This window comes from Zalophus californianus, chromosome 17 (assembly GCF_009762305.2).
Source record: "Zalophus californianus isolate mZalCal1 chromosome 17, mZalCal1.pri.v2, whole genome shotgun sequence".
Classification (NCBI taxonomy): Eukaryota; Metazoa; Chordata; class Mammalia; order Carnivora; family Otariidae; genus Zalophus; species Zalophus californianus.
In genome coordinates, this window is record NC_045611.1 from 32,836,578 (window position 1) to 32,857,019 (window position 20,442).

A 20,442-nucleotide genomic window follows, 5' to 3' on the forward strand; every position below is an offset into this window, starting at 1 on the left:
GGCCCTCTCCAGAAATCGGCCCACTCGGACCTCCAGGGAAGTGAGACATCTCGGTCTGAGCCTTGCCTCTGCCGCTGCACTCAGCCCTCGGCTCTGCCAACCACCCCAGAAGACACGCAGGGACGCCAGTGGGCTCTGGGAAGCAGCTAGCAACCCCAGCTCCCCAACGGGATGCTGCCCGCCCCCCTCAGCTCCTGCATTCAGGGCCCACTGTGACCCGTCTCACACCCTGTCCCGAGTCATCTCCCCAGACCACCCGCCATCACTACGCAACACGATGCAGCTTTGTTTCCACACAGCTTGTGGCACCGACAGGCCTCTGGGCCTTTGCTCCTGCCGTTCCCTTGGCCAAAAGTGCTCTCCTTATCCCAGGGGCTCCGTGTCCTCACCTCTCCCAACTCCTACTCCTGCACTCAGGTTGAACTCAGACCCGCATCCGCCCCACCCTCTGCTTACAGCCACCGCCCTGCACAGGGTCAGGAACTGCCTCCAGACCCTGCGCGCCTCCAGCCTGACGGAGGCGGCCGCCCCTCCGCGTGCTCCCGGACCCCCATCCCATCCCCGACTGTGCAGTTACTGGGTCTAGGTCACTCTCTTGTCCCCCCGACCACACCGTGCTCCGGGAGGGCAGGACCATGCCCCGTTCACTGTGGGGTCCCCTGGTAACCAGCAGGTGTCAACCGAGCTTGGTTGGAAGGAAGAAGAGAAGTACGACGTGATAGTGGACACCCTTTGAAGCATGTTAGGTGCATTAACTCACCAGGCCTACAATAAATACCCCGACAAGAAAGAGACTGAAACTACCCGCATTTCCCAGGGGAGGCCAGCGGGGATGGGAACCCTAGGCTGCTGGCTCCAGAGCTATGGCCTAGTGGCCTCAGGGAGGGAGGCAGAGAAGGAAGAGCGGAGAGAAGCCGGTAAGCTCCGTGCCGACAGGCCCCGGGTTCCGCTCTCTGGCACCCGGCCCTGCTTGGTACACAGAAGGAGCTTCACGTACTGTTTGGGATGGGGCAGGACAGACAGACTGCAAGCTCTAGGATGACGTGTTCCTCTAGCTGTTGACCACATGGGGAAACTGAGTCCCAGATAGGGCCGGGGACCTGCCCAAGGCCTCCTGCCCCCCTGCATCCGGCCCACTCGAGAGCCCCGCGTGTTCCCCAGACCAGCCCCAAAAGTCGAATCAAAGGCTTCTTCCAGTCATGAGGAAACCGAGGCCCAGAGGGAAGGCAGACCCTAGTACAGTAATGGCAGCGCCAGAGCCAGCCGTCCCCCCGGCCCCCCCCTCACGTCCTCCCCAGACCGCCGGGCCGCAGCCCAGTGGGATGGCGGTGCTGAGTCCTCAGGGCCCACGTGGAGCTGGGGCAGCTCCAGCCGTGGCCGGACAAACCTCCCACAAAGGGCAGCTGTTCACACAGGAGGTGAAAGGCCTCTGCGTCTGGACGGGCCTCAGCTCCCCTCCTCGAAAAGCACCGCCAAGAGGATAGAAGCCCTACTCTCCAGAGCCCAGTGCCAGGAAAGGGAACTTACTTCAAATTTCAGCTGCTTCTTGGAGCCCGGGCAAGAGTCGCTCGCCTTCTCTCTCCTCTTCTCGTCTCCGCTGGCCAGCCCGTCTGTCTTCTCGGGAGGCAGGGCCACTGCAGGGAGGGCAAGCGAGACAGCGTGAGGACCGTCCCCAGCTGGGCCTCGGGGCCACCGCACCCACTGGGGCTTTGGTCTGGGGACTGGGCCCCTTCCTGCCCTGCCCGTGTGCTAAAGTCAAAATCACTTGGCTCCCCGGCCTCGGGTAATGTCCGGGGCTGCCTGAGGGGAGCCCCCCTCCCAGGTCACCTGTGCCGGCCACTCAGATGACCCCAGGGCGCCTCAGGGCCGCCATTCTCCGTCCCAACTATACAGCCCAGATAAGCAGCCTGCAGCCAGCCAGACCAGAGGCAGGTGGACAGGAAGCTCATAGACTGTGGCCACTTTCCACACCGTCTCACTGCCTTCCCTGCTGACATTTTGGCCTCGAAGATGCTGCCAGCCTGGGCCCAGGCAACCGCATGCCGGATGGGCGGTCGGGAAGACTGAGGGAAACTGGAGGCACGGGGCCTCCCTCAGGCGGCCTGAGGGGCAGCCTCAGTCTCTGCTTGGGTCCTCCTGACACTATGTGTGAGCCAGGGTGGGTCGCGTACCTTCTCCAGACATCTCGATGGTTTCCCCAGCTGTACAACAGGGACCAGAGCAGTCCCCCTCCCCAGAGGATCCTTGGGTGGATTCACTGAGCTAGGACTGAAAAGGCCAAGAGCCCAGGGTCCCAGCGGCTGCGACTAGTTACGGTCAAGGGGACTAAGTCCTCTCCTCCCCCCCCACCCCAACTCAACCTCTCGGGAATCAGCACAGTTGGTAGCTTAGCTAAGTTTTCTCAAAGTGGAGGCTTTGGGAATGCAAAAGGACACAAAAGCATCATACCGAACACAGGCAGCCTGGGATGGAACAGGACAGGGAGGGAGGAGCTGAAGACAAGGGTGCTCGGGTCACCAGTCCAGACAGGAGGGGACAGGGAGGCCACGGCAGCAGCAGACTGACCTGGCTCCATCCACAGCTCCCCTCCCAGCGGGGCCTGAGTATTCCCTTCTTTCTCTTCACTCCGGGTACACCCAGAGGGATTCAGGGGGACCCCCCCAGGGCCTGCAATGCCCCCCCAGCAAGGCAACAACTCCTTAGAGCTGTCAGGGGTCCAGCGGGAGACCCTGTCTCAGCCCCAGATCCCAGCTCCCTCCTGGTGCTTTCACAGAATGAGGCTGATAAGGACAAACCTAAAAGGAGATCCAGCTCCTTGGAGGCCTCCAGGGCAGGGGCCAGGTGGGGGGGGGGGGGGTTGGGCCTTGATGGCGGTGGGGGGAGGTGACTGATGCTGACGGCTTCTGATCTAGTGGATAAAACCAGGTCCTGCCCTCCCTGCTCCTCCAAAGCAAACACCACCACAGCCAGGCGGCACACCAGCCCAGTGCAACGCTGAGTCCTGGGGCAGTCAAGCCGGCAATTAGCCAGTGACCCAAGGACAGCCGAGCACACGGCCTGGGCCACCCTGATTCCCCCACCCCAAATCTGCAGGTCTGCTGGGCCCGAGCATCCGCCATCGTGGACCAGCCGGGGTGCAAGGCAAAGCGCTTGACCAGGCCACAAAGCAGTAGGCACTATGGCCACCCCCACTTAGAAAAAGGCAAAAAGCTCTAGAGAGGCTTGTCAGAGCGAGTCAGGGAGCGGAGTCTCTCTCCATTCCTAGCCCTCAGCTCTAGGAGCCCCCACCATCTCCGGTGGGTGCAGCTGAGCTCCGCGGGAGTGTCCCGATGAGAGGACTGATCCTCTGGGTCCGTATCCCTACCCTGCTACTGACTGGCCTGGGCAACGTTGGGTAAGGTTCTGGACTTCTCAGGATCTCAGTCTCCTCGTGTGGAAAATGGGGATGAAATGGTTTTTCCTCACAGGGTTACTGGGGTGGGTGGGGGGAGGCAATGAGGAAAGTGCCTCCTTAGCACAGTGACCTGCATGCAATAGGTGCTCAGTAAAAGCTTGGCTTTGCAAAAGATGGAGAGGAGCCATGGTCCCAGCCGATAGCCCAGATCGAGAGGATCCCCCTCACCCCAAAACTGCCCCACTGGAGAAACCATGGTGCTCTTCTGGCCGGCAACATCCTCCAGTCGGCCCCCCCACGGGGTTGAGGGGGGAGAAGAAAGGAAAACAAAGCCGAGCTCCATCTTCAAAGCTGCAGCCTCCCTCCACAGAGGTCCTGGCTGGAGATGTAAGCCAGCCAGGCTTATCGAAACCAAACTTCAAGTTCAAAGAGAAGTTATCAGAAAACCACCTTCAGGTTCAACATTGCCTTTCAAGTTCCACTTGATAAAACCCAAAGAAAAGAAAGCTCTGTCCCTGCTCCTCCTTCTCTGGAGCACCCCTCCCCACATGCAGGCCCTCCCTGCCTCCCTCCTTCCTCCTCACCGACCGAGGTAGAAAACGCCCCCCTCAACCGCTCACCCTCTTCCTGTATCTTCTCTAAAGACCAGAGCGGTCTGGATTGCCTTCTCTTCCCCAAGGGGTCCCTCATCCCATCCCAGCTCAGAAAACCCCCATCATTGGGCTCGTGGGCAGGCACAAGAAGGGTAAAGGGTACCCACTTCGGGCCGCCAAGGCCCCATCAACCAGCAAAGAGAATGGCATTTTTGTCGAGATGGGCTTTGGCACCAAATTCTGAGCCCATTCTCTCTCTCCTACTCCTGCTCAGCCCAGAGATTTTTTTTTTCCCCCAGAGATGATCTTCTGGGGGGGGGGGTGCATAATTTCAGAGGGACTCTGATCATTCTTTAATCACTCACAGTAACAACAGGAGATACCGCTAACTTGAAAGAAGAAAGGAAAGCTGGAGGAAGAGTAGAAAAAGGAAGGGAAGGGTTGGGGTAAGGAGGAAAGAAAAGTCTTCATGTTCAAAGACTCGTATTCTGGGTTTATAGCCTATGTTGCTATCATACCTTTAGATGTGACATACCTGTAGACGACTTAGAACAGCCAGCCCACCCACCACCTGTTTTTGTAAATAAAGTTTTATTGGGACACATTCACGTTCATATGCACTGTGTATGGCTGCTTCGCTCTATGATGGCAAAGTTCAGCAATCACAGCAGAGACTATATGGCCTGCAAAGCCTTAAAGTTATACTCTCCTGGTCCTTTATAGAAAAGTTTATGAACTGCACTTAGGTACCCTTCCCACCAGGGTACCCTGATAAGCAGGGTGCAGGCTAGATTTCACCTGCTGCTCACCTGCTTACCTGGAAACCTGTGCAGTACACAACCTGCCCAACCATACACAGTAGGCATGGAAGAAAGAAAATGTCAACTCTGATTTCTTCAAACCAATTCTCAGCTCAGATGAGTCTGGGGGTGGTGTGCGAAGCTCCTTCTCTTTGGAAACTGCTCCCTGTCCCTTCTCACACCATGGCTGCGAGAAGCCTGCTGGCTGTGTTTACCAGATGATGGCTCTCTCCCACATTAGCTCCCAACCTGGCATCTCTCCACCCCCAGCAACTGCCAGATTAAATGCATTACTTGACCATCTTCACCCGGCTCCCTTTGATGTTCCCTTCTCAAGCTTCAAAATACCTTTTGGAGGGAGATCAGACAGCATTAAACAGAATTACTAATTAATTAAGCAAAGTTAAATTTTAAACACTGTTTGTTGTGTTAGCCAAAAGCCTGAACAGAACAGACTTTTTTTCCTCCACTGAGATCAAAGACAGTCTCTTCCCTGTCCCTCCCCCAGTTTAAAAAGAAGAGGGGGCTGGGGGAAAGAGAGGGAAAGAAGAGAGTACAGAGGAGCATGAGGGAGCGAGGAAAGACCCGAGTGGGGATGAGTGGGATGGTCGGGATGGTCATTGGGGTGATCATGAGGTCGAGACTCCCGGCCCTCACCCCGCAACCACAGTCCCAATAGGAGCATCAACAGCTCATTTGGGACCGCATGCTGGGAGAGACCTGGTCACTTCCTCGAGCCTGTTTAGCCTGGCAAATAGCAGTGACCCAGGGAGCAGGACGGCACAGCCTACCCAGCACAAGCTGCTGATAGCTGGCACCACCCAAACAGCATGAGAATCAGCTACAAAATAAAACAGATCTGCCCTCCCGCCGCCCCACCCTCCCTAGCACACAGGCAGGACAGGCACCTCAGGGTTCTTCCCAGGGGGTGGGGGGGGGGGCTTAGGGTCATCTGAGAGACAGTTGTGCAGTGTACAACTCTAGGCGGCGCCGTTCACAGGCTGGACCTCATACGCTTGTATATCGCCAGTGATATTTTTTGGACAGATGGCAGAAAGGTGTCTTGAGGCCGGCGGGAGGGGGTAGGGGGAAGCTCCTTTCTCTACTTTGCATGAATGCATTTGTTGCGAGCAGAGTGCCGTCTCTCCCCATCCGGCCCAGCACTTCATTCTGCGCAATCGGATCTGGGATCTTCCGATTCCTTCACAGGAGCCTGCCACATCCTGGCGGCCAGACTGCAAGTCTCCTGGGAGCCGGGGTCCTGCCAGCTAGTGCCCCTGGGATGCCCACAGCACATGCACAGGGCAGCCAATCCACCCCAGTGTGCAAAACTGCACCAAACCCCATAGGCAGACACAAGGAAGGCTGCATAACAAACACACCATCAATTCTGGCTTGATTGAGATTGGGAACCGGCGGGGAGAAAGGGGGTGCTTGAAAGAGGTAGGTCTGTTCCCGAATCCCATACTTCGGCTAAAATCCAAACCCTGGATGATGGGAGAAAACGCCAGCTTATTTTAACATAATCTAGAAAAGCCTGGTTGATAATAAACTTAGGAAGTAGGGACAAATTTGAAATCCCGTTATGACTATTATCAGCCCTTCCCCACACCCCAGAGACCAGAAATGACTGACACTCAGACGGGCAGTTCTATCCTCCCGGTTACCTGCCACGTTCTTCTCTGCTGATACGACGTAAGATCTAACACAAGCCAGAGCTTCCTTGCTGGAGTTTGGACACCTGCCCTAAAGTCTCCACTGGCCCTTCTCAATTGTCCACGTGCAGATTATCTGCTGCAAATATTTTAGTCTCGGGGTGGCTCGCCAGGATGTTTCTGACTCCCCAGCCCGCCACCAGCAGCTGTTAGAGGGAATGCAGATGAATTTTAATATTAGCCTATGCCAAATATAATTAGGCGGGTAAATCTGCTGCCAGTAAAAAGAGAAAGATATCATATGTGCATTCCAGGCCAAATGGTTTCTCGCATCATTTGTGCGAGGTTCTCCTGAGGGAGCGAGGGTCCGGGAGGCGCGCAAATCTGTTCATTCAACGAGCTCAGCAGCGGGCTGGTGAGGTTAGTGGGTACGTGCAGTATTCCATTAGGGCCTGTTAAGAACACCGGGTGGGGTAGGTTCCTGCTTGCATCGTACCAAAGAGGAAACTAACTTTAAGGATCTTAGCAAAATGGATTTAGCCATGTAGTTCCCTGCTGAAAGTGATCTGCCCGCTGCTGTCTCTTGGCCCTGCCTCTCCCATGAACTGCTTTTTAATTTGTAACCCAGCCGTGCTCTCACACTGTTATCCCTGCCAAGAACACTCATCCTGGCTTGCCAGTTCCTGCTCAACCTTCAGGTCCTCAGCTTAGGCCCTCCAACCTCTGAGAAGGTGCCTGCACGCTCCCAGGGGCTAGGTTAGGGTTCCCTGCTCAGGGTCCATCTTACTCCGCTATCATCATTATTCTGTTAATTCAATCTTCCTAAAGTAGCCCCAACATACAGAACAGTGCCTGTCACCCCACATCTAGGCACATCAACACTGTCATCATCATCATCATCAAAACGAGACAACAGTAAGTAGCACAAGCGGGATTTGAACCCAGAAGCGTAGAAACAAAAGAACGAAAATCCCCGTTTCCTGACTCCCCAGCCTCTGGTCTCTCCACTGCATCACCCAATAGTAGACACCTGGTCTTGCGTGTCCTGCAACCATCATACCCCTTCTGAGAATAGCATCTGGGTTTCCTCTGGTGGGCCACCCCTCTCCCATCTCAATCCACATGGATTTATGGAGGGCTGATCTGACTCCGGCTTTGGGGATGCACCCAGCACCCAGTTGACACAATGAATTTCATCCTGACAGCCACTGGGGCTGCTCCTATGTCAGTACCAAGGGAGGGTGCATCCTGAAGCCAGTGAAGCTGAGCCTGTGGGCCCCTCCCTTACACGGGCCCTGGCAATGTGTTCACGTGGTCGTTTGGTTTTCTGATACTTTCAAAATTAGGTATTTTAACTTCAATTGGTTACGACCACTGTCTCTTTCCATTCTGACTCCCAAATGTCCTCATGTGTCACGCAGTGTCGGAGTGAACACAGGCATTTCTGGAATTGAGCTAAGGGAAGGCTGAGCTGGAGATACATTTCTTTAGGTTTAGTGGGATAGATCTATCGTCTGGTTCAAAGTTATGGTGTAAAAAATAAATAAAAGAATTACGTATTCTTTTTCTTAAAGATGGCCCCCAAACTGGGATAAACTTCAGGTGCTACACAACCTAGATCCACCTGGTGAGAACCAAACTTTTGCAAGAAGAATTGGGACTCGGGGGCTCTCTTTCACCTGAGGTGGCTGAGCTCATAGGATGGGAGTGCCCAGAGTTGGGTAGCTACCCTTTGCCACCTTAGCAGGAGAGACCAACACAGGGGCAGAGGGAGAGGTGACCAAGGGAGGGAGAGAGAGAGAGAAAGAAAGAGGGAGGGAGGGAGGGAGGGAGGGAGGGAGGGAGGGAGGGGATGTGTGTGTGGATGACATGTTTTGAGCTCCAGGATCCAGCTGGCCCTTTTTAGGCAGGATCCACCCTAGGATTTTTCAAGATCATCAGCCAAAGCTTCATCACATTCGGGTTGAGTGTCAAAAGAACCCAAAGAATCCTGACTTAACTCTTAGCCCCCGCTTATCAGGACAAAAACCACCTCCACCCAAAGAGGAGTTGACCTAATGCGGCAGGATTCTCCAAGGTAGTTTCTGGCCTTTCCACCAGTGGGTGCCTACCCTTCCTGAGACCAGACATGCCAGCCTGGGGTTTTTTTTCCTCCACAATCTTGCCTCCCCGGGCTGCATTTTACTGTAGGGAGACTTTATTTAAGGACCAGTGGTGACTGAGGAGAAAAAGGAAAGGAACAAAAGAGAAAGAAAGAAAGAAACCTTCCCAACAAATAGCATTCCAGCCTTTTACCTCATCAGAGCGCAAGGTTGATGGCCACTCTGCTTTGAGGTTTGAATCGGTTGAAATGAAACATCTGTTCAGGGGGGGACAGGGCGGGGGGGAAATGCCGGCAGAGAGGGAGCAGGAAAGAGAAAAAAGCTTTTTGGGGCCTAAAAATACCATGTCCCTTCCATTCTCCCTCCATCCCTGCCCAAGTTAAAACATGTGATGCAATTCAACTTTTAAAATCTAACCCCGAGCTACTTGAAACTACTGAAGCCTGCTCGGTATGTGACACAAGTCAGAATTTCCACCATTCCAGCTGAGCTTTTATGAAGAACAGACTCCGAGCGGAGTCGGGCCCCACTGACACTCACAGGAGGACGGGCTCTGAACTGAGAGCGAGCAGCCGGCAGGGTGTGGCCCGCCTGCCCTCCATCGGGGGGGGTCCCCGCTGCTCCCCAGCCATCTCTTCCTCCGCTTGGACTTCCAGGGAACCACCGGCCAGCCCCAGTGATTGACCGGCCTTTGCCGGGGAGACGCGCAGGGCCGTCTGTGGAGACGTCCTCAGAAGTCCTGCCCCTGCTTTCCCTCTCACTGTCTCCCCGCCCCCCAGCTGCTCCCCGACCTCCAGACTCAGTGCCCAACTGTCTGTCTACTTGGCATCTCTACTTGGATGTCCAACAGCCATCTGGAACCTGACATGCCCCCAACAGACAGCCTTCGCTGTCACCTGCCCAAACCCCCACCTCAGAAGTGGCCCCAGCCTTGCCTTTGGTCCTTAAGCCTGGGGAGGGGGCGCCCAGGATCCCTTTCTTTCCCTCATCCTCCCCCTCCCCCCACCTCCCCTCCCCACGCCTACCCCCAGGCCCACCCACTGCTCTCCAGCCCCACGGCCTCCCCGCTAAGCCGATGCCATCACCTTCACCGGCACTACTAGAATCATGCCCCGTTGTCATGGCCTCCTTCCTCCCTCCCCCGCAGGGCCCATCCTTCCAAGAAGCCACAAGTACTTTGTTAAAATGGAAGTCAGAAGCTGGCACTCACCTGCCTACGATTTTCCAGCGCCTTCTCTTCAAAAGCAGCGTGAAAGCAAGCGCGTGGTCCCACCCTTGCTGACGGGCCCACAGGTCTCCCTTTTGTGCTTCCCTAAACCCCAAGTTCCTTCCCCCTTGGGGTTCTGCTTGCTTGCTCCTCCTGGCTGGTCTCCCTTCACATCCTCCCATGGCTGGCTCCTTCCCGGCACCTGCATCTCCGCTGACACGTCACCTCCTCAGAGAGGCCTTGCTACCCTCTACCCTCCACTGGGTTTTACCTCTTGGCAGAGCACCACTACCAGAAACGTGCACGGTCCTTCCCGCATCCCTTGTATGATACGCTGCCAGCAGGTGCTCAGTAAATACTCCCCGAATGAGGAGGACTTAGAGACCCGAGTTCAGTTCTCAGTGTGCTGTGTGACCTTGGACAGGTCACGTGCCTTCTCCAGGCCTCGGTTTTCCAACTACGTGTGAAGGGGATGAACAGCCTCCTGAGGGCTCCTCGGGTCTGTGAGTGGTCGATATGTCACACCTGGGGGCCGGGACGGACAGACCGGGGCCACGGGGTGGGTGGGGGGTGGTACGTGGGGCCTGCCTGGGTGGCCCGAGGGAGGGGACTGCCTGACTTCAATGACTTCATGATGTTGACTTCATTCTTCCAGTGAGTATTTATTGAGCACGTATAGCATGCCAGACTCTATGTCATGCACTTGGGAGGAGAAGGAGAGGTTCTAATAGGATTAAAGAAGCTTTGAAAATAGATCTTCTTTGATCTGGACCAGTAAATAATTATAAACACCAGTTGGCTCCTCTTCAAGAAGGGACCCATGAAACAATAAGACTCCTCCCAGCTCACATAGGCTGGGCACTTACTCCGCGTACCAGGGCTGTTCTCTTCGCTCGCATAAATGACCTCACTGTCTTCACGGGAACCCTGCAGAAGGGCTCTGATTACCTCCAAAAAGGCAAATGAAAAACAGAGTCGTGAAACAATTCACCCAAGGTCACCCAGAGACTGGTGGTTAAGGCCAGGCTGGATCCGGGGTCTGACTTGCAAATTCCCAAAAAAAGCCCGAATAAAGGTAGGAAGGTGCCTCTCGTGGATTCGGAGGTGGTGGTGGTGAGACAAATTTCGGAGCCCGTGCAGAGTCAGACAGGCCCTGAGCTCACAGTGGAGCTACTCAGACCCACAGAGCCTCAGGCCCAACAACACTGCCCTGTGTGGCAGGTCCAGCTACTCTAACACATCCACCCTGGGGCCCGGGAAGTGGGGACCCCCGGGGGCCCAGGCTGGGGAGAGAGAGACCTGCCCTGAAGCAGCCCTGGGGGCCTGGAGGGAGGGCCCGGGCCCCCAAGGGGTGGGGCCCCCTGACTTCAAGCCCTCTGACAGTTCCTTTACTGGAGGTCTGTCAAATCAGTTTTCCAGAGATGCCAGGCAGGCGGCAACGTGCCTGCTTCCGGCCCCAAGTGGAGGCTGGACGACAGGAAACACACACGGTGTTGGGGGTCTGTGGCCAGAGACCGGAGGTCAAGCCCCCTGGGAGGGGTGGGGACATCCCTGGGTGGCAGGGAGAGAGGGGACCCAGAGAGAAGGGGCTTGTGACCACGTACAGGTCTTTCCCTTCCCAAGGGCACAGAGCAGAAGCTGCACCGAGTGCGGAGGACACCCCCAGACCAGTGCTTCCGGGGGGCCACTCAGGGTACAATGGGTCTGCCAAACAGGTGTGGCTCCAATTTGCACCTCAGGCCACAAGCCACAGGCTGCCACCACCTGTCATGTGGCCCAACCGATGAGATGAGGAAGCCAGGTGCGGACCGGAGTGAAGGGTGGGGTGGGCCCTCCCCTGTGCTCAGACCCCTGCTGGGTCAGCAGAGGGAGGGTTCCTCTCCCCTCCTCCCCTGGAAAGCCAGCCCCGCGTGTCCTGCCCCTGCCACGCCCAGCCAGCTCTCAGAGCTTGGGACTTTTGATGTTTACAGTTCAAAAGGAGCTCCGCGGCCCTCGCACCAAGCCCAGACTTAATCTGCCCTCCTCGAGCTCCCAGCCGGCCAGTTAAGGCGGTTAAGATGCTGGATTAGGGCCGGCTTTACATAACAACGCAGGAGCTAAAGCTGTCCTCTCCTGGGATGGCTAAAAGACTTCTTTTTATCTTCACGCCTCAGATGGCCTTTTTTCTCCCTTAAACAGCCCTCCAGCCGCCAAGAGGCAATGAACTTGGCCAACAGGGAGACAAAGAAGAGATTCAGGATTCAGGCAGCATGCTCTCGCTTGGCCGGTAGCACAGGGGGACGCCGCAGCCCCCGCCCCGGGGCCAGGTGGGTGCTTCTCCGTGGCCGTGGCTAGGACCTGGGTGACCACAGAACCACAGACGGTCATGGGTCCAACATCCCTCCCACCAGTGTCAGGGCCACACAGGCCGGCCCAGGCGCAAACCCGAGCAGCCTCACCTACTCATCGTTTTCACTTTTTAATTCTGCTTTGAGTCTTTCAATCCATTCGTCTTGGGAAAGTTAAAACATTCGTCCCCGTTAATACTACAGCCCTCTCTCTTTGTGAGCTCTTTCCGGTTTTAGTTACCTCTTCCCAGGTCCAAGAGGAGCACCCTATCTTTGTCTGTCGAGCCCTCCAGCTATACAGCAATACGCACATGGTCTCTACTCACACACATAGGAAATACGGAGCATTATCGCGTGCCCCTTTTTATATAAAACATACTGGCCATGGCGTACTGCATCTCTCTGCAATCTGATCTGTTTTATGTTCTCTGCTTCTGTGTAAACTTTTGTTTGAAGAAAGAGGCCGAAGAGCTGGACCAACAACAACTTAGTCCGACCCCTAGTTGGGAAACTGAGGCAGGAGAGTGGCTCCTAACCCCCTCCTCATGAGTGGTGGCACCGATGTGCCCGGACATCACCAGGGACTAGCAAGGTGCCCGGGCTGCCCTTCGAGCCCGGCGTGCAGCTGGGGGGCCATGGGGTCAGACCGAGTGCCGCCAACCTGACACCCTTTCCCCATCAGGAGCCGGGACCCTCGGGCGCCTCATCTTCATCCCCCATCCATCAGCCAATGTTTGTAAGTGCTGCCCTCCCCGCTGCCGCAGGGCTTCCTTCTCCCTGCAAGGAGCCCCTTTGCGCACCCATAGAGTCCAGCTTCATGTCCCCACTCATCATGTGACAGAGGGCAAGGGGGCCTAGAGCTGGGGGGACCTGGCTGCGATCCACAGCAGGCTGCTACCAGGCCTGGGAGGGGACCCCGGTCTAGGTGCTTCTCGGCCAGCATTCCTTCTACATCATTCCAACGGGACTCACGCTCTGAATGTAGACAGTGAACAAAGTAACCCTCCCCTCCAGAGGGAAGTGGATTCCATGGGTAGGCCATTTCATGTCTGTTTGCAGAGAACGACATCCCATTTGAAATCAATTACATGGTTGTAAACTGAGCTTTGACGGACAGAGAAGTGCCTCCGGTGGGGCAGTAAGGAGGGGCTCAATACATGATGGATAGACAGACAGACGATGATTGGAGGATGGGTCAATGGATGAAGGGATGAATGACGGGGGATGAGCGCACAGGCAGAGAAGGGAGTACGGATGGCTGCGTGGTAACTCAGAGTGGCCGGGCTGGTGGACGGGGGACAGGAGAGCAGGGCGAACCATGGATGGATGGATGGGTGGGACATGGCCAGTGGGTGGGTGGGCGGTGGGGCGGTGAGGAGTGAGGGATAAGTGAATGAAGGGACAGACAGACGAGTGGACTGGTGGCTGGTTGGATGGGTAGCAAATGGGCGATGGATGGAGTAGGTGGAAGGATGGATGAACGAGAGAATGAACTTGCTACTGAGTCACCATACGAAGGAGGGGGAAATGAATACATAACCGGAATGAGACCCGAAGCCCGCGGAATCAGTGTCTGGGGTCACTCCAGTCCCAGGGCTTACATCCTACCCACCTTTACCTGACTCCCCAGATGTCAAGGCACCAACTCTTGGCATCTCTCCATGGAGCCAAAGACAACAGCTGAGGCTTGGGGGAGCCCAGGGGAATGACAAAATTAAGGCTGCAGAGCCTCTGAGTGCAGTTACCAGCTCTGTAGGCTGCACAAAGCCTTCCATCCATGGGACTCCCCCCAACCCTTGATTCAGGACCTGCTCTTATTTGAACAAAGTTTGATAGATACCTGGGTCCCGGCCGGCCTCCAACTCCTGGGCAACTGAATGAATCTCTTAAAACAGTGCTTCTCAAAGTGTAATGTGCACACAAGCCACCTGGGGAGCCTCTTCAAGGACAAATGGCCTGGGGCTGACAGCTCTCAGGCTGCATGTGGCCACAGCCCTCAGGTCTGGCCCAGGATCCCCTCGAGAAACTCTGGGCACTATGTGCTCCTCTCAAGGCCCTACGGGGCCCAAAGGCCTAGATCCCTGCCCCCCCCCCCCAGACCCTGGGCCCCCTGGCTCTCCTGCGAGCTGCCTGTCCTTACCTCCACAGCAAGGCCCCTACTAACCTAAGGCTTCCCCAGTTCAGTGATTCTCTTCTCTGAGTATAAAATGGAAATGCTATCTCACTTAGCAAATGCTTTCCAGTGCCATCTGTGTTCCGTACCCAATGCAGGGAGTCAAGCAGGGAGAATGCTCTCGTTCCCACTCTGTAAGTGTGGAAACTAAGGCTCTTCTAGAAAGGTGGTGTGCCTTGCCCGACGTCAAGTGAGGGCACCAGAGGCCGGCCCTCTGCTCCAAGGTCCTCATCCTTCTACAAGGTGCCTCCCCTTGAACAAAGGCAGGAGAGAGAGCTACAGACATGGGAGGGGAGGGGCCGGTGGGGGGCTGTCTGTATGTGTTCTTGTTTGTGCTCCAAGTGAGTGATGTGAACCAAGAAACGGGGAAATACAACAGCTACTTTATGTAGTGCTGTATGTGGTATAGTGTGGTCACCCCCCACCCCCCACCAAATGGGAAAGCTGAGCTAAAACAACCTGTCCAAGGTTCCCCGGCCAATACAGAGCAGGGCCCAGATGGGAGCCTCAGGAGCCTGGCTCCACTCTGGGCTTGGACCCATGAAGGGCTACACCACCCCCACCGGCAGTCAGGGTCTTGTCCTCTGCCTGGTCTGCAGATTTTCTGGAGTGAACCTAGGGCACGTGGTGGACCAGATGGCCCCTTCCCCATCTCACTGCACCCTAGGAAGAGAGCAATGGATTCCAGTACCTTCTAGCCGAAAGTCTTCCTCTTCCTCCTCACTGAGCCTTTCTCTGAAAACTTCACCCACGAGCTCCTAGAGGAAGACAAAGCAGGGACGTTAAGTAAGTATCCAACAGAGTCAAGGAGAAAGCCAATATTGGGACGGTAAAGGTGGCTTCATGAACGTGTGCCTGGCTGGTCACAGGGAAGCAGGGGTCCTGCTCTGATTCTTCTGATGGGAATTTAGGTCAACTGAGGTGGATCCTGTCGCTTGAAAAGTGAATTGTCACCATGCTTTTTAGGAAGTACCTTTTTCTCAGCCTACAGCTCACTATCAAATACTGCATACGGGGCGCCTGGGTGGCTCAGGCCTTAGGCGTCTGCCTTCGGCTCAGGTCATGATCCCGGCGTCCTGGGATCGAGCCCCGCATCGGGCTCCCTGCTCGGCAGGGAGTCTGCTTCTCCCTCTCCCTCTGCCCCTATCCCCGGGGCTCGTGCTCACTCTCTCTCTCAAATAAATAAATTAAAAAAAAAAAAAATACTGCACACTTCTCCCTCAGAAAGGAAGTTCCACCCTCTGCCCTGGAAAAAGACAGAGACAAGATGAGAAAAAGGTCCCTCATCTATCCGTCGGAGTCAACTTTGATGGACTCAGGACCAACAAGCCTCTTCTGTGGGCCCCAGGAAGGGATCTCAGTGTGAATCCTTCCTCCAGCAGAGAATTCCAGGGGGCTGTCTCCATGAGTTTGCAAAGAGGGCCTGGTGTGCACAAGAGTGGGTCTCTATGGCCCCTAACATAACCCCCCAGCAGTTCAGCATCACATTCAGCAGCCTGCATGCTCTGCCTCCTGGCTGATCTTCAGACATGCCTGCCGCCTCTCCCCAGTGCACACACATTCCAGAAACTAGCCTGATTCTTACACTGCCTTGCCCGGTGCCCCACGTGTGAGTTCAGGATGCCCGGTGGCAGAGTTGCTCCTGACCAGCCTGGTCATGCTGCCACTCGGGTGTTGTCAGGTTGGCAAGGGGAATTTGGTTAGCCCATGGGCTGGGAAGTTTCTGGAAGGTCGACGAAGGTACCACTTATCTCACCCTAACCCAGCAGGGTGACCCTAGATATGGAAGAAGCAAGACCAACACTTGTCAGACCATCTTCTGCATTATTGGTGTTCTGCCAATAAGAGTTCTGTGATCAAAAAAGATTGTTTTCAAGTCAGAGAAGATCCCTTACTGAAGAATTTACTATGGTAATGGACACCGTGAATATCCAAGTGGTAACTTATACTGCATTCCTCAAACCTATTGAGACCATGGAGTTTCATGTCTCAAAAGCATCCCATGGGATCTGAGTTCCAAGGAACCCACTTTGGGAAATGCTCCTCTTCTGGGGAAGAGACAAAGTTTGGGAGGGTTACACCGCCTTATCTCTTTTGATGCCACAACAATGCTCTGGCAGCACTTCTAGAACCACAGAATGACAAGCAATAAAAAAGCCCAAAAGCAGCAGCTCTCACCAACTTCTCTTTTTGGGGAAAAAAAAAGGTGCAAAGAGAAAGAAAAAGAGAATGCACCCTCTCCTTGAAAAATTAGAAGGGGGAATAAAATCTCACACTTCAGATACTTAACAGAAACACCAGTGCTTGTCTTGATTAACAAAACCAAAATCATGCTTGGTAGAGCTGATCTTATCAGCTGGACACAGCTGGAGATAAGTCTCTAGTTTTGTTTTGTTTTGTTTTGTTTTGTTTTGAAAGGATCAACAGCTAACATTTTATGGATTAGGGCTGGTGTTCTCCATTCTCCCTCTTCTTCCAAATCGTCCTGGGGCATCACACTCTTTCCCCTGCAGGTTGTGAAAATGTCGTCAAACTCCTGGTGTCCCACTGACTTCAAAACCAGGCTCCTTGATTCCTGGAGTCTGGGCGGCTTCTCCCTCCACTTCCTCCGCCAATTATCATAATCACCGAACACTTCCTGGGCTTGTAAACTGGCTGTTTGTGTTAACAGCACCGGAGTTGACAGGGAAGCTGGGAGCCGGTGACAGGGACGGCACACACTCAGGCGGCATCATTAGGTGGCTGGGACACTCCGGCAGCCAATTAGAGGCCATCTTTCATGCCAGAGGAAGACAGATGCTGCCTCCCCCAGACAGGCTGGCAGGCAGCACTCCCAGGAGCTGGCGACCGGCTTCAAGGGGATCGTGCTGAGGTCTTCTGGAAAGCAGAGGCTCAGCGCTGACCTCGGCCCGCCACCCTGACCGCTCCCAGCGAGGCGGCCAGGACCTGCCAGGCACACGCCTGCGAGCGCTCGCGTCTTCTTGCGGCACACCTGGAGGAGTTTAGAGACTGCCAAGGTCTCCCGCAACAAAGCAGCCGTCTGGAACCCCAAGTAATGATGCCTCGCGGTGTGCATCACTGCACTCTGAGAACTGTCTGCAGGGAGGACCAACCTCCCTGACACAGTAAAGGCATGCCTCTGCATATGAAAGCAGAGTTCTGGCAAGTTCCGGGGTCGGCCTCTTCGTGCTAAACCCTACACCACTCTGTAGAACCGTAAAAGCTCCCCAGCACCAGGGTCCGTGGACTCGCTGTGAGGCACAGGTGCTTGATGCTGGCAAAAATCCCTTTCATCCAGGGCGCGCGGGTGGTTCAGTCGGTTGAGTGTCCAACTCTTGGTTTCTGCTCAGGTCATGATCTCATGGGTCGCGAGATCGAGCCCCGGCACAGGGCTCTGTGCTCAGCAGGGCGTCTGCTTGAGATTCTCCCTCTCCCTCTGCCCCTCTCCCCACTTGCTCACTCACTCTCTCTCAAATAAATAAATCTTAAAAAAAAAAAAAAAATTCATTTCATCCGCTAAGCCAGACGCCCAGGGAGTGCACTGTCCGTGGTCCTCAAGCTTTGAATCACTAAGCCAGCAGCAATGCGGTGTGGAGCCAGACACAGGATCACATCCCGGCTCCATGGCCTCCCTTTGCCCTTGGACGTGGGGCCAGCCACTGCTTTCTTGGAACCTCAGTCTATCTCTCTGTAAAATGGGCTCAATGACAGGACAGCCGACCTTACTGGGCATCTCCTCAGCGCCAGGCACCATGCGAGACACCTTGTAAGGATATTTATTATCTCCCTCAGTCTTCACCATCGCCCAGCACTTTCCATCTCTCCAGGAATAAACACTCATAAAAACGATCTGCAATTTGTAAAGTGAGAGTTATAATTGTTACCCTTTTTTTTCCCGAAGAAACTGCCGTCAGTCCTCAAGGGACATAGGAGACAGGAGATAATGGGACCGAGAGCCACTCGTGTTATTTACCAAGTGCTCATGGTGCATGAGGCACCGACTGAGGGAATCCTCACAAAACCTCCAGGGAATGGGTTCCCAAAAGTCCTGTATTTAAATCAGGAGGAGGCTCCACGAGGCCAGGTGACAGGTTCTGGATCCTCAGCAGAGCCAAGATTTGAGCCAGTTCTCCCAGAAGCCTGGCCGGAGCTAGTACAGTGGAGTCAGGGTTCCTGTGGGCATGCGACAGAGGCGGCCAAAAGCCCTGGTAAGTCACTTGCCAGGGACCAGGGATCACGCTTAAAGATGTGCAAGGAGAACAGCCCTGCCACTAGCTCCGAGGGTGGTGGCCAAGGCCTCCGGTTTGTGCTACAGGACTCAAAGGGCCCACAGCTCCTCCCCACTAAGGTTGGGGACTCAACAGAGCTCTGGCCAGGAGACCTGCAGACAAGGTGTGGGGCCAGGCCCTCGGGACCATCTTGCAGGAAGGTACTCAGACCCCTCGACAGCCACGGTCCCCATGCAGAGCCCCACTGCAGAAGGTGCAGGGCATGGAACTGGAATTGGTCAGACCTCGGTTCAAATCCCAGCTCTGCTTCATACAAGCTGCACCATGTGGGCGAAGGAACATTCTCAGCCTCCCATTTGTACACAGGGACGATAGTGCTCGTGATGTCTCAGGGTGGGTGTGAGGATTAAGTCAGTCATTGCATGGAAAGTGCTTGACATGACACCTGATACCACAACTGGGGCTCCATAGACCGATAGTTATTGTTTATCACTTCTTCTACTCCAATGGTCAAATAGCTACCAGAACATTGCTCAGAGAATCTCAAAGACTCACCAGCCCCAAGGCGCCCTCAAAGACACTGAGAAACAGTCTCCTACCCAGCATACTGTTTTTAATGCTTCACATTTAATCCTCCTGGCAATCCTTTGAGGTCATACCATTATTATCCCCACTTCACAGATGAGCAAACTGAGGCACAGAGAGGTTAAGCAACTTGTCTAAGGTCACACAGCTAATAAGGGTCAGAGCCGGGCTGGAAGGCAGGCATCTGGCCCCAGAGCCCACACCCTTCCCCACTGCCCTGTAGGAAGCCCAAGTATGGGGCTTGGTATGAGCGACTTCCCTTCACTGCTCCTTTACTCGGCCGTCACTCTGGCCCCTGGTCCCAGCCCCTCTCCTCTGGCCTCCAGGACAGTCGGCATCAAACTAGGCTCTAAGTTGTTATCAAAGGCCTTCCTGGATCCCCGGACCTCCTGCTGCACCCAGCCTGATGCCAGGCTACCCCCTGCTTAGTGGCCAGGCTCGGAGGCCTCTCAGGCCACAGGGCCCAAGCCTCCCTTCCCTCCCTTCCTCCCTCCCTCCCACGCCCCAGCACTGCTGATACTCTGCCCCACGCTGGGCCCCAGGAGGAAAGACCATCTCCTTCAGTCACTGAGTGTGCAGTCAGCGCCAACCCAGAGCCCAGAATTGCAGGCATAAGGCCTTATAAGGCCTCCGGGGACGGGAAACCACATCAAAGCAGGGCTTGGGAGCGGGCTGCAGTTCGGTTAAGGTTTTTCCTCTTTGTCTTTGAGACTCCTACTCCTGAGCTTCATATCTGCCCCCCACCGCCTGCCCAGCAGCTCTTTGTCAATGTTTCTGTTCTCTAAGAGCTAACAGATGTTGGTGCCACGGGCTTTCAAAGCAAACTCCTGGTGCCCAGAGAACACGGCACAACTTCTAGATCCCAAGAATGCACAGAACTGGGACATGCGGGGGAAGAGAGGGGTGGGAGGCACGATCCAGCCACCCTGTAACCCGTAGACCCGAGCAGTCTGCCCTGGAGCTGCCCCAGGAAATTCCCGGTGAGCTCCGTCTTCCCAGCACACCGTGCAGAGGCAGGCCAGCCGGGCGTGCCTGGGGGTCCGGCGCCACTGCGGGCAGGCCTCGCCGAGAGCAGGCTCTGGCCGTCCAGTGCAGGGATGCTCCATTCCCAGAACCCGGCCGGACCCGGGGGTCAGGGCGCCCGCCCGCCCACCCACCCACCTGCCCAGCCTCAGCAGCTGCATGACAGCAGATGCCTTCCTGAACCACTCTGGCTCCCGTTCTGCTCTTCTGTAACCTGGGGATTCAGATGTCAAGAGTCAGTGAGAAAATGTAGACAAAATACACGTAAGTGGGAAACACTAAGTACGAGCTTCTCTGCACCTTTTAGAGCGCCCTACTTCTGCCCCACGCTCGGAACATTCTCACATTTTATTC

General features: G+C 55.3%; 1 protein-coding gene across 1 annotated transcript in view; it reads right to left on the reverse strand.

Moving 5' to 3' along the window:
• Positions 1-20,442, reverse strand: part of NKD1 (NKD inhibitor of WNT signaling pathway 1) — an 83,447-nt gene that overhangs the window by 11,726 nt on the left and 51,279 nt on the right. Inside the window, 2 exon segments of the mRNA XM_035725340.1 lie at positions 1,528-1,634; positions 14,943-15,009. Coding sequence (XP_035581233.1) covers positions 1,528-1,634; positions 14,943-15,009 — 174 coding nt within the window.